Source organism: Oncorhynchus gorbuscha, linkage group LG09 (assembly GCF_021184085.1).
Source record: "Oncorhynchus gorbuscha isolate QuinsamMale2020 ecotype Even-year linkage group LG09, OgorEven_v1.0, whole genome shotgun sequence".
Lineage (NCBI taxonomy): Eukaryota > Metazoa > Chordata > Actinopteri > Salmoniformes > Salmonidae > Oncorhynchus > Oncorhynchus gorbuscha.
Genome location: NC_060181.1, coordinates 58,751,549 through 58,765,237, shown reverse-complemented (window position 1 = coordinate 58,765,237; position 13,689 = coordinate 58,751,549). Strand labels below are relative to the sequence as shown.

The window sequence follows — 13,689 nt, the reverse complement described above, 5'->3', positions numbered from 1 at the left end:
ATTATTGTCACATACCCTGGATAGGTGCAGTCAAATGTATTGTTTTACAGGGTCAACCATAGTAGTAAGTCACTCATGGAGCAAATTAGGCTTAAGTGCCTTGCTCAAGGGCACATCAACAGACTTTTCACCTTGTCAGCTTGGGTATTCGAACCAGCGACCTTTCGGTTACTGGCCGAACTCTCTAACCGGAATGGATCAAACTAAAGATGATAATGAACTTCTTCACACTTCCTCTCCCCTGGGATCCTCTGGTCCCTGGGGGACTTTCTCACGACAGTGCACCTGTTGGCACACATGCTCAGGTTAGATCTGACATACAGAAGACAGGTGGTGTGTTTTGGTGATTTTCCTCTGCTGCTGGAAAATAGATGAATAAGTACACATCGCATTAAGATTGTTGCTAAATTCACATATCACAGGTATGTGTTACCCTGGCTACTGTGATTTGATAGTTCAGGGAGTTATCAAAGAAAATGATATGAGGGTTTGCCTTAGAAATTGTATGCTTATGACTTTGCCCCTTGGTTACTGTTTTCATTGTTTTGTTGAATATTTATCCTGAATGCATAGCTTTCTGGATATTTCCAAAACACAAATTCCTGCCATGTGTAAAGTGTATGAGGAGGCAATAAACTGGGGCCGAATCTGCTTTGATGTGTGTTTGCTTTCAATTATTTCTGCATGGTGTGTAGACGATGTACAAATATTTGGACTTTACAGATATACAAATGAATGGTTATTTATCCACAAAATTCACAGAAATCCACAAATTGCAAATGTATTCGATATAATTGGCAAGCTTAACGATGTTCACTGATAATAACTGGACGATTTATGATATGCGCTGAATGGAAAAGTCACTTCCTAAATCTTCACAAATTCGGCGCCATCGGAAAGTTATGTGGGCTGTTGACTTGGAGGAGGCATCCCTGTGACTAGTAAGAATTTCCAACTCTTCCTTACGGATGCACCCTGGAGTACAAGGGAAGCGAGATTCAACTCGGACGGTAACATTGTTTCTTTTCTGCTGCTTATGTTACAGTTTAATCAAGAATCTATACCTTTTGTCTGCGCTATGTCAATTGTTTGACATCCAGAGAGAGTGCGAAGAAGTCGACTGTCACTCCACGTCAGCGACCCGGATTCCTCAGGTTGAGAGCTGCATGTCCACTCCCGGGTGAATGCCGATATATCATCGGTGCTACTATGGTCAGTAAAACGAATGCATTAGAAATACATACAAATGCAAAGTTAACGGTGTTTCTTTAATAAATGAGAAGTGTTATTACTATGTGATCATGTTGATTAGAAAATATGAAAACCGAAGAGATATAAAATGCCAGTGAGTTCTCCTCCAAGACTATAATAGGCTACTTTATAATTCACACAAAACTTTTTGCAACATTTTGTCACCCTCTTCCCTCACCTTTAACAGGGCTGCGGCAAGGTGCTTTGGGCTGTTGTGGGGGCGGCTGTCGTCATCACTTTAATAACTGTCCCCATGGCAATTATTCTGAATAGTAAGTTGCTTTATCTTATCCATGTATGATTTCTTCATGTAATTCAATGAGATATGGTTTCCATTCACTCTGTAAACAATTTGCACACTATGGTGTCCACTGAGTTGACAGTGACTTATGATGACCGTTTTCTGACGAAGGACCCTTCAAATGCACGATTGTGCAACTTCACCAAGTTGAATTAAATCAGTCATCATAAATAACCAACAACACTCAAATCGTCGTGTTATTGTTTCACTGAAACTTCCAATGTGAGCATTAATTTGTCTATTCTAGAATTATGTACATTTCTTGAATCATTAAATCCAAAAATGAGATGGAGGATTATTGAACATTTCAAATTCAAGTAGGCCCACTATACAATACAGTGATAACCATGTGGCGCCACCAAGTGATTGCTTTTGCCTTTTTGGATGTAGAGTTGAAGTTGGAAGTTTACATAAACTTAGGTTGGAGTCATTAAAACTTGTTTTTCAACCACTCCACAAATTACTTGTCAACAAACTATAGTTTTGGCAAGTTGGTTAGGACATCTACTTTGTGCATGACACAAGTAATTTTTCCAACAATTGTTTACAGACAGATTAGTTCACTTATAATTCATTGTGTCACAATTCCAGTGGGTCAGAAGGTTACTAAGTTGACTGTACCTTTAAACAGCTTGGAAAATTCCAGAAAATGGTGTCATGGCTTTAGAAGCTTCTGATAGGCTAATTGACATAATTTCAGTCAATTGGAGGTACACATGTGGATATATTTCAAGGCATACCTTCAAACTCAGTGCCTCTTTGCTTGACATCATGGGAAAATCAAAAGAAATCAGCCAAGACCTCAGAATTTTTTTGTTGTAGAACTCCACAAGTCTGATTCATCCTTGGGAGCAATTTCCAAATGCCTGAAGGTACCACATTCATCTGTAAAAACAATAGTACACAAGTATAAACACCATGGGACCACACAGCCGTCATACTGCTCAGGAAGGAGACACATTCTGTCTCCTAGAGATGAACGTACTTTGGTGCGAAAAGTGCAAATCAATCCCAGAACAACAACAAAGAACCTTGTGAAGATGCTGGAGGAAACAGGTACAAAAGTATCTATATCCACAGTAAAACGAGTCCTATATCAACATAACATTGAAAGGCCGCTCAGCAAGGAAGAAGCCACAGCTCCAAAACAGCCATGAAAAAGCCAGACTACGGTTTGCAACTGCACATGGAGACAAATATCGTACTTTTTGGAGAAATGTCCTCTGGTCTGAAGAAACAAAAATAGAACTTTGGCCATAATGGCCATTGTGTTATGTTTGGAAGAAAAAGAGGCTTGCAAGCCGAAGAACACCATCCCAACCGTGAAGCACAGGGGTGGCAGCATCATGTTGTGGGGGTGCTTTGCTGCAGGAGAGACTGGTGCACTTCACAAAATAGATGGCTTCATGAGGCAGGAAAATTATGTGGATATATTGAAGCAACATCTCAAGACATCAGTCAGGAAGTTAAAGCTTGGTCGCAAATGGGTCTTCCTAATGGACAATGACCCCAAGCATACTTCCAAAGTTGTGGCAAAATGGCTTAAGGACAACAAAGTTGTTGGAGTGGCCATCACAAAGCCCTGACCTCCATTCCATAGAAAATTTGTGGACAGAACTGAAAAAGCTTATGCGAGTAAGGAGGCCTACAAACCTGACTCAGTTACACCAGTTCTGTCAGGAGGATTGGGCCAAAATTCACCTAACTTATTGTGGGAAGCTTGTGGAAGGCTGCCCGAAACATTTGACCCAAGTTAAACAATTTAAAGACAATGCTACCAAATACTTATTGGGTGTATGTAAACTTCTGACCCACTAGGTATGTGATGAAAGAAATAAAAGCTTAAATAAATCATTCTCTCTACAATTATTCTGACATTTCACGTTCTTAAAATAAAGTGGTGATCTTAACTGACCTAAGAGAGGGAATTTTTACTAGGATCAAATGTCAGGAATGATTTAAAACTGAGTTTAAATGTATTTGGCTAAGGTGTATGTAAACTTCCGACTTCAACTGTAGTAGTGTACAATTTTCAAGGATTTGTTGAAGATATCCACTTTCGTGGAAAGTACTAGCATATTGTTTGATTATCAACAAACCAATATTTGCAGTTGTTAATTCAAGTAAAATGCATCTGTAACTAATTCAACTACATTTTCATGTTTCAGGAGAGGACGGAGGCTCCAAGAGGCCTTTTAGCCTGGCAGATTATTTCAATGACACAATTAGGTATAAAATATATAATTTGCGGTGGATATCAGGTATTGCATTGTTTTGTTTATTCAATTGCTTCCAAAAGTGTATGCATGCATTCCTTGTCATTATCTGTTTTGATTTTAAAGTGACTGCGTTTTGATCTTGTCTCACAAAGTTACATTTCTGTCTCATTCTCCTATAGATAACGAATACGTGCATAAGACGAGACAAGGCAACATTATGCTTCACAATGCTGAAACAGGGGATTTCTTTGAATATATAAGCAACAACACATTTGTAAGATATTTTACATGCAAAGAGCATTTTAATCACCTGTAATATCTTTCAAAGCAAATATTGACATTTTATATTTAACATTTTTATGTCATAGGAACAAGTGTATGCCACAGACTATATTATTTCTGCTGATCGGAAATACATCTGCTTTGAGAGCAACTACTCCAAGGTAATATATTGAATGATTGTTTATAGTTTGATCATGGGGTGTCTTTATACAACACTGATTTACTGTATTGTGTGTTTACAGCAATGGAGACATTCATTCACAGCCTCTTACTCCATCTATGATTATGACAGTTCGTAAGTATATCTCTGTTTTCCCAGTGAAAGTGCCAGACTCAACTACTCCTCTATCACTAAAAACCTGATGTTTCCATCTCTTTCTCCCAGAACATTTCTCAAGTCTGTGAACATTCCACAAGTTGTGCAATACTTTGCCTGGGCACCAACAGGAAACAAACTGGTGAGTGATTAAAAACCAGTCTGATACACTATCTAGGGATGTATGTCCCAAATGGCACCCTATTCCCTATTTAGTGCACTGCTGTTGACCAGGGCCCATAGGGAAGTAGTGTACTATGTAGGGAATAGGGTACCAATTGGGATGCAAACAGGGTGTTGAAAGGCATGTGTATACACTATAAAATACAAATTCAAGTCTATCCATGGACAACATCTAACAAGATCAGAAGAATAAATCAGATTATAACCTAAGTTTTATTTGAAAAAAAGAAAACCATTTACTACCTGACTAAGATGTCTCTGAGGCCCTTGGTAATTATAACAAGTGTATAATGAGAAAAGAGGCTGGAGAGCATTTTATGTCATTGCCATTGCATCGTTCATCTGCTCGCTAGTATCCTGCTAGTTTTTGTTAACTGCTGGCACCATAATTAGCTCTCTCTCCCATGGCGAGTATGGGCGTCGGCCCAGAGAGATGCAGAACACAGTGGGATTAGCTGCTGCACCAACCAAAAGAATCTGGAATAGGATGCCAGGGAATAAAACCACTGTAGAGGAAGTAGGCTGACTCTAGTATAAACTGAAGTCAATGGAATGCTGACATTAACTTGACTGCTGATCTCTCTGCCAGGCTTACGTCTGGAATTACAACATTTATTTGAAACCCAACGCCACTGCTGAAGCCATACAAGTGACCCATAATGGAAAAGAGAATCAGATTCTTAACGGTGCCCCTGACTGGGTATATGAGGGTGGGTATTAAGTAACATTGACCAATTTTAGGGGGAAGGGGATGAGGTGGATTTCATCACACACAAGGCTTTTGGGTAACTTGATTCCTTCCTCTTTTTTCAGAGGAGGTTTTCTCATCGAACGAGGCAATATGGTGGTCACCAACTGGAAAGTATCTGGCTTATGCTGAGTTTAATGACACAGGGGTCCACACGATCGAGTACTCTTTGTATGGAAATGGACAATACCCCAGTACAGTGGTTGTCCCATACCCCAAGGTGGGATGTTGTAATATGTGTCATAAGAATGAGAGACATACCACAGATAGCACCCAATAGGTCAATATACCATGATTATACACACAGTATGTGAATTATATGTACTGTACCCTTAAAAAATGTGAATTATTAGTGAAGATATCAAGTTTTTGTTATGCATGTTATCTCCTATCAAGGCTGGCTCAACTAATCCTAAGGCAAAGCTGTTTGTAGTGGACACAATAAATCCATCAAGACGGACACAGGTGGTGGTGCCAGATTCCATTGGTGCAGGGTACAGTATAATTTCATTCTTTAATATACATTTGTAGTGGTTTAAATAGTCAAGGCTAGTCAATATCAATCACATGTAAAAAGGGTGATATAAACCTGTCACTTTGTGTTGTTTTTCTCCCAGTGATCACTATTTGAGTTCAGTCACTTGGGTGACAGATGAGCGCATCGCTGTTCAGTGGACCAAGAGGAAGCAGAACCATGTCCTTTTACAGATCTATGACTTTGACGGAAACAACTGGAATAAGAACCAGGTACTTGTCACCTCACCTCAGACTCTGTGGGTGAGGTCATTGGTAGACAACAACACTCAGTGAACAAAGGATCATGCGTGTTTCGACATTAACACCAGGAATGTTAGTGTGAAGCTTTCTGTAACTGTAAAGGCCTAAAAGCAATAAATGTAATTTAAAAAAAATCTTTTTTTCTTTTAGAAATATGAACAAATTAGCAAGACGGGTTGGGTTGGCCAAGTAAGTTCACATACTGTATAATGAAAGAACCATGATAACTAAATCTAGGTGCTGAAATATTTTGTTTTCTAATAATCAATTATTTCAACTTTCCAGTATGTTCCTCTCCAACCTATGTTTGCAGAGGATCATATCAGTTTCTACAAAGTGATGAGTGACACATACGGTTATAAGCACCTTCACCGAGTGAAAGATGTAAGTATTTTATTCCTGAAAGTGATTGTTTCATCAAAATCAAAAAGTTAAAATCAAATTTCATTTGTCACATACACATGGTTAGCAGATGTTAATGCAAGTGTAGTGAAATGCTTGTGCTTCTAGTTCCGACAATGCAGTAATAACCAACGAGTAATCTAACCTAACAATTCCACAACTACTACCTTATACACTCAAGTGTAAAGGGATAAAGAATATGTACATAAAGATATATGAATGAGTGATGGTACAGAACGGCATAGGCAAGATGCAGGAGATGCATATGAGATGAGATGAGTAATGTAGGGTATATAAACATAAAGTGGCATAGTTTAAAGTGGCTAGTGATACATGTATTACATAAAGATGGCAAGATGCAGTAGATGATATAGAGTACAGTATATAGATATACATATGAGATGAGTAATGTAGGGTATGTAAACATTATATTAAGTGGCATTGTTTAAAGTGGCTAGTGATACATTTTCACATTAATTTCCATTATTAAAGTGGCTGGAGTTGAGTCAGTATGTTGGCAGCAGCCACTCAATGTTAGTGGTGGCTGTTTAACAGTCTGATGGCCTTGAGATAAAAGCTGTTTTTCAGTCTCTCGGTCCCTGCTTTGATGCACCTGTACTGACCTCGCCTTCTGGATGATAGCGGGGTGAACAGGCAGTGGCTCGGGTGGTTGTTGTGCTTGATGATCTTTATGGCCCTCCTGTGACATCGTGTGGTGTAGGTGTCCTGGAGGGCAGGTAGTTTGCCCCCGGTGATGCGTTGTGCAGAGGATTTGCTTTATGCAGAGGATACACGTGGTGTACACAGTACAATAAAATGCTTACTTGCATGTAAATGTTAGCAATATCAGAATGCAGTACCTATGAAAGTGCATATCATTCCAAAGGGCAAGGCAACACCCATTACCTCAGGCAAATGGGAGGTCATCTACATTTCAAAACTCACCAAAGACGCTATGTAAGTACAGATGCACAAGACTAGAGAAGTATCATTATAAACTATGCCATGTGTGTTGCTCCTTCAGAATGCTTCTTCACTATCGTTTCATTTTCACAGATACTATGTAAGTAATGAGTACCAAGGAAAGCCTGGACAGAGAAATCTATACAAGTAAGAAATACATTTAATTTAATTCGATAACAGAATAGGGTACATTTAGTATTTATCTATCACTATGACCACATTGTTTTTGATGTGTTTCTCATGATCCCCATAGATATTTCATTTAAAGTGGTTTCCCTAAATTCTCAATCATTCTGAATACAAAATAAACCATAAAAGTATGTTCAATTGCAACCATAAATATTTTCGTTATTCAGACAGCAATGTTAACTCGTATGAACCTGTGTTTGTTTGTTTGTCAGGGTTGTGATCGGAAGCAGCCACTCTGCTCCCCAGTGCCTCACCTGTGGCCTGTATAAGGACAGGTGTCAGTACAACTCAGCCTACTTCAGCTACGATGCCTCCTACTACCGCATGGACTGCTATGGTCAGTTACCCCAATCCCCATTCACATCCTGAGCACTAACCCATTCGTGATCAATGCTAAAAATAAAAATTAACTGGGGTGCGGAGTATAAGTAAGTGATACAGGAAGTGTCCCAAATGACACCTTATTTTTATTTTATTTTCAATTTAACCTTTATTTAACTAGGTAAGTTGGTTAAGAACTAATTCTTATTTACAATGACAGCCTACCAAAAGTCAAAAGGCCTCCTGCGGGGATGGGGGCTGGGATTAAAAATCAAAATATATGAAATAAAAATATAGGACAAAACACACATCACGACAAGAGAGACAACACAACACCACATAATTCCCTATGTAGTGCACTACTTTTGACCAGGGCCCATAGGGAATAAGGTGCCATTTGGGATGAAGCCGCAGTCTCAGTTCTGACCTCTGACCTTTAGGTCAGCTAGTACATGAGGTTATGTGGTGAACAATTAGCCTACGTGATGTCATACTGTATTGTGTGTGCTGATTGTTTCTTTACAGGACCGGGAACACCATTGTTCACACTCATGGACAATAGAGGCTCAGGTAAAGGTATGCAAAAAAGTACTAGTACTTTGAAGATACTCTTTGTAACTCAGCAATATACAGGTTCATGAATCTTTATCGTAAACGGGGAACTTCTGATTCAATTGATGAAGTTGTTTTGTTTTAGAGCTCCTGGTTCTTCGTGACAACAAAGATCTTGAAGAAATGCTAAAAGAATTCCAAATGCCAACCATGCAGCGCGGGACCCTGAGGGTAGCAGGATTTGGTGAGTGATAGTTTGAGACTGGTGGATCCAATCAAATCATGCCATGCAAAATCAAATGTACAGATGTAGGAGCTTAATTTAAGCCAGTTTGCTACAGTACATCAGAAAAATAATCCTGTAGCAACAGGAAATTTGAAATATTATGTGGATTATAATTAATGGACATTTGTGTAGGGGTTGATACAATTTTTGTAAGGGAATATCAAGTCTGAAATTTCAAAGTGTAAATTGCAAACTTCAGAAGTATTTTTAAACCTCAAATACACTACAAGTTTGAAATGTATTACAGTGGAGGAATGTTCTCCTGCAACAGGGTGAACCAATTAAGATTCCACATCTATATTTCTAATGGCCTCATGTTTCACTACCGTTTGCAAACAGATCTATGGTATCAGATGATGTTACCCCCCAATTTCCAAAAGAACAAAAAGTACCCTCTTCTAATTGATGTGTAAGTATACAGGCCTAAGTATCTTTAAAGAGGATTTGCAGAGAATTAATTAGCCCAGCTGTGATGGTGTCAAGTTAAATACGTATTTCCCTTACAGATATGGAGGCCCCTGTAGTCAGAAGGCAGATTATCGCTACAGACTAAACTGGGGTTCGTACCTCTCCAGTACAGAGGGGATTATAGTGGCCAGTTTCGATGGAAGGGGAAGCGGTTACCAAGGTGACGAAATAATGCACTCTATCTACCAACGTCTTGGAACGTTTGAAGTGGAAGATCAAATAACGGCCACAAGGTAAATTGCCATTGAAGTACAGAGACCTCAGTGTGTAAAATCTAACATCTCTTTAACAATATGTAAAATAAATAAATAATAATAATAAATACAAGAGGTAATGTTTTCATATCTGATCATTAATGTGAATTGGGAGTATGCTATCTGTTGCTCTTGAAAAATGTATCATCAATTGAATCTGCTCAACACATTTAATGACATATAGCTAGAGCAGATCAAATAAAGATCTATATTTTTTGTCACTAGAAAATTTATTGACATGGGCTTTATAGACAAGGAACGAATAGCCATATGGGGTTGGGTAAGTTGGACATTCTCTTTGATTTTGACAATATTTCTTACAAATCTGTTGTTGTAAATACACAGTATTTGTTGAATTAAACTTGATTGATTTGGTTTAAAATAATCATTTTTCAGTCATATGGTGGCTATGTCACGTCGATGGCTTTGGGTGCTGGAAGTGGAGTTTTCAAGTGTGGAATTGCAGTTGCCCCAGTAGCTAAGTGGGAATATTATGGTATGTATCCGTGCATATAAATCGTAGAAAGGGTCAAATAGTGAGAACACAGATTTAGTCATGCATAAACTTCAAAAGCCAGTGTTTCTTTCATCCTATATGAGTTCAGTCTCTATCTGGATATTCCTTTTCCAGACTCGGTGTATACTGAACGCTATATGAGTAAACCTGAGGAGAATGCTGACTCTTACAAGGTAAAGACCATAGAAATAGAATGAATAGAACGGCCATCCCCACTCAAGTCAGTGATGGCATAATGGGTGGACTGGCAGCTATTTTGAGTGTACCCATGCCTAGGTCAAAAATATACAAGTTAAGACAATGTCGTCACAAATCTGGGACCAATTTCAATTCAATTCAATTCAAGGGCTTTATCTTTCATTTCAATTCAAGACCATCTTTGTTGCTAACTACCAACGCCGTTACTGATTAGCATAGCAACCCATTGTTGCAAAGAGTTATGAGACATTAGGATCCCATTGTCTTAACCTTTGTCATCTTCAACCTAGACGAATACTAGGTTAAACACATACAGTTTAAGACAAGATATTTCGAATATCCCATAACTCTTTGTGCCACTAGTCAACAAGGAACCAGCTTCCACTTTCAGAATGACTGGGAGTGAATGGTAGCAGCACAGAAAGTTCACCATCAAAAAAAAGAACAATTAACACAATCGTAGAGAATTTCAGCTAACTACTCAGCGAACACAAGCATAACTGCCTTTCTGTCATTCTAGTAGTTTAGACATTAAAAAATGATCTACAGCCACTTTATTACTAGATTTTCCAACCACTAGTCAGATTTTCGATGCTAATCCTGTAGAATCCAGCAATGGCACTGGTCCCATTCATTTGTTTATTTTCAAACGCTTCCGCCTGAAATTATTATGCTGTTTTAACCTTCCCATCTTCAACCTAGACCCATGCAGGAAGTGTAACCTTCAATTTGTGCTGTGATTTGTTGAGTCACAACAATTAGCATCATTTGAATGAACATTGTGCTTTACCATGGCAATCCAGCATAGTCCCAGTCCATATTAAATAGAACGTCGCGGCCCCGCCCCCGCCCCCGCCCGCGGGGAAAATAACCTGTGGTTACCTAGGTTACCACATTGGCTCACAGCAAAAACGTTTACTTTTTCCAAGTGCAATTTTCTTGTCTGTTTTGTTTTAGTCAAATTACAAAACTACATTTAAGAAAAGTAAAACATGTCTAAAAGATGACTTTTCAACATTGCCAATGCTCCCTACCATTCTCACGACTTATATAAACGTAATATTGTAGGGCTTCCCTCATGCCCCTTTTCATGAGGATGCTAGCAGCCACGTGAGTGAGTGCTAGCTAGCTACCGACCAGAACATTAAGCTAGCCAAGACCAACAACACAAACAAACGGACAATACAGATACAAGTATTGAGTGGCGTTACAAACAAACTATACTAAACAAGTTAAAAGTCTCACCTGTGATTTTTCCACACATAGCTATGTGTAGCCTAATTGGACACCTGGTCCCCACTCTCCCATGCCAAATAGCCTGAAGTCACAGTGCTCTTCTCGCAGTCTCTATTTCCCTACGTGGGAGCATTGCGAACCGTAGGTCAGTATTTTTTTTTACACTGGGGGTCAATGGGAAAGAATGTTTGTTTTCCCCAATTTGTGGGCGTCGTCGAGGGGAATTCCTTTTTAACTAGGTGAATATCAGTTGATAGAACATTCCAAATTACCATGGAAATTATTAGCTCACAATACCAGGCAGCCATTGCAAGTGTACCCATGAGTTTACCAGTCAAATTGCCAGATTAGAGCTTCCAAGCCCGTTCTATTCATTCTATATCTATGGTAAAGACATCAGACACATCAAAAAGCATGGTCCCTCTTTCATTGGACAGTCGTCACATAATCTGTTGTACTTTATGTCAGCCAGTAACTGTGTCCACACACAAACAACTTTCTATTCCACAGAATTCCACAGTAACAAGTCGAGCAAAGAATTTCAAATCAGCGGACTATCTCCTGGTTCATGGGACAGCTGATGGTATGTGTTTCTGTTTCAGTGAAATACTGTGTTCTACATTCTAAACAACCACACACTCATACGCGATGTTGTATTCCCAATGTGTCATGTATAGAATACAGTATTCAGTATAGCCATTAAGAGAGGCTCCTGATCTTGTGCAAAATCATTGATCGTATTTTCACAGATGCATATGCTTCCTTGTTCAATCAGGTATTACAAACAGTTTGTTTTTCCTGTAGACAATGTTCACTTCCAGCAATCTGCACAGATCTCCAAAGCCCTGGTTGTCCAGCAAGTTGACTTTGAGGCGATGGTAAATGTTGGTTTTGGGGAGGACGACCTGAGAGGGGAGGTGGGGGTGACGTGTTGCACTTGGAGTCTGACAGAGGAGTGTCTTATACTCTTCATCGGTTCTGATCTACAGTATGCCTATTTTTGATAAAGCCCTTATTTGATAGTCCCAGGGGTAAGTACAGTACGTGCAATAATATTTTGGAGAGTAGGTACTGTTACAACTTTAATTACACAAATTGTACTGTCTATAAGACATTTTAGATGTCCTTCACTAGCTTATCGGCATCTATAATATAATTATATGATATATGACCTCTATGTGACCTGTCTATAATCTATATCTAGCCTCTGCTACAGACTTTCACCTGTGAGCGAGGCCTGGAGTCTAACCTATGTCGAGCACCTTATCTAGAATAATAGTAAATGTGTGATTTTGGATTCTTTTCAGTGGTACACTGACAGGGATCACGGACTTGGAGGACCTGCCTACCATCACCTCTACACCCACATGAGTCAATTCTTACAGAAATGTCTGGTCAAACCCAAGTCGATCTAATAACCCCTTACTAAGTTCGATGCCTTTTCATTGTATCAGTATGACAGCATTTATATAGTACATTGCTACGATAAAAATGTTGACCGCTTTTCTTTATTGATGATATTCTGGACAGAGGATTCCATGCTATTGAAGTCTGTATTAATAAAATAAGTTATATACTGTAATTAATATGCTTGTAATGACTATTTGTGTTTGATATGAAATGATTGTGCTGATCATAGAAAAAAATGTGACCATTGAATTCACCACTATGTACTCAAAGCCATTGCATGTAGGTATAATGGTATTTTATATCAATGACTTCAGTGATATTGGTTAAAATTGTTACTGCACTGAATGTGTTGTGTAATGTTCAGATCTTGTTTGTATTTGACGTTGTCTGTGAGATGTAATTGTATGTGGAATTTAAATATGGTTATAACCATGTTCTCGTTTGAAAATGTTGATAAAGACTGTTCATTGTCCTTACATGTGTTCAAAAGGAACAAATCTTAGCGAGAGGTATAAAGCTAAACCATATATTGACATACATTTTGGAATTCAATATTATCTTTCTAGCATGTTTGATACACTTCTGTATCCTGTTTATTCTGTAGAAAAAAAGGGAAATGATGTATATGTATGATTTTCGACATTTGTGAAAAGATCTTATGGTATATTATTGTTCAGTCTGAACATCTTATTGATACAGAATGTGTGTTTTGCATATTATCACAAGAGTATTGAACAAATAAACAACTGAATATAAAACTGGAGAACATTGTATTTGTGCCTTACTCACCTAAGAAGCAGATAATTCACTCAATTC

The 13,689-nt window shown here is 38.6% G+C and overlaps 1 protein-coding gene across 1 annotated transcript; it reads left to right on the top strand.

Moving 5' to 3' along the window:
* The first annotated feature begins 746 nt into the window (after nucleotides 1-746).
* On the top strand, nucleotides 747-13,636 carry LOC124043835 (fibroblast activation protein, alpha). The gene is made up of 27 exons (XM_046362861.1): nucleotides 747-941; nucleotides 1,046-1,212; nucleotides 1,439-1,523; nucleotides 3,721-3,813; nucleotides 3,951-4,045; nucleotides 4,140-4,214; nucleotides 4,296-4,348; nucleotides 4,439-4,511; nucleotides 5,142-5,262; nucleotides 5,366-5,520; nucleotides 5,697-5,794; nucleotides 5,918-6,047; nucleotides 6,228-6,266; nucleotides 6,363-6,461; nucleotides 7,366-7,436; nucleotides 7,536-7,589; nucleotides 7,844-7,968; nucleotides 8,478-8,528; nucleotides 8,650-8,748; nucleotides 9,130-9,199; nucleotides 9,297-9,491; nucleotides 9,738-9,792; nucleotides 9,909-10,008; nucleotides 10,144-10,202; nucleotides 11,974-12,046; nucleotides 12,268-12,341; nucleotides 12,771-13,636. The coding sequence occupies exons 2-27, from the start codon at nucleotides 1,210-1,212 to the stop codon at nucleotides 12,876-12,878; spliced, it is 2,253 nt and encodes a 750-aa protein (XP_046218817.1). The 5' UTR covers nucleotides 747-941; nucleotides 1,046-1,209; the 3' UTR covers nucleotides 12,879-13,636.
* Nucleotides 13,637-13,689: the final 53 nt, after the last annotated feature.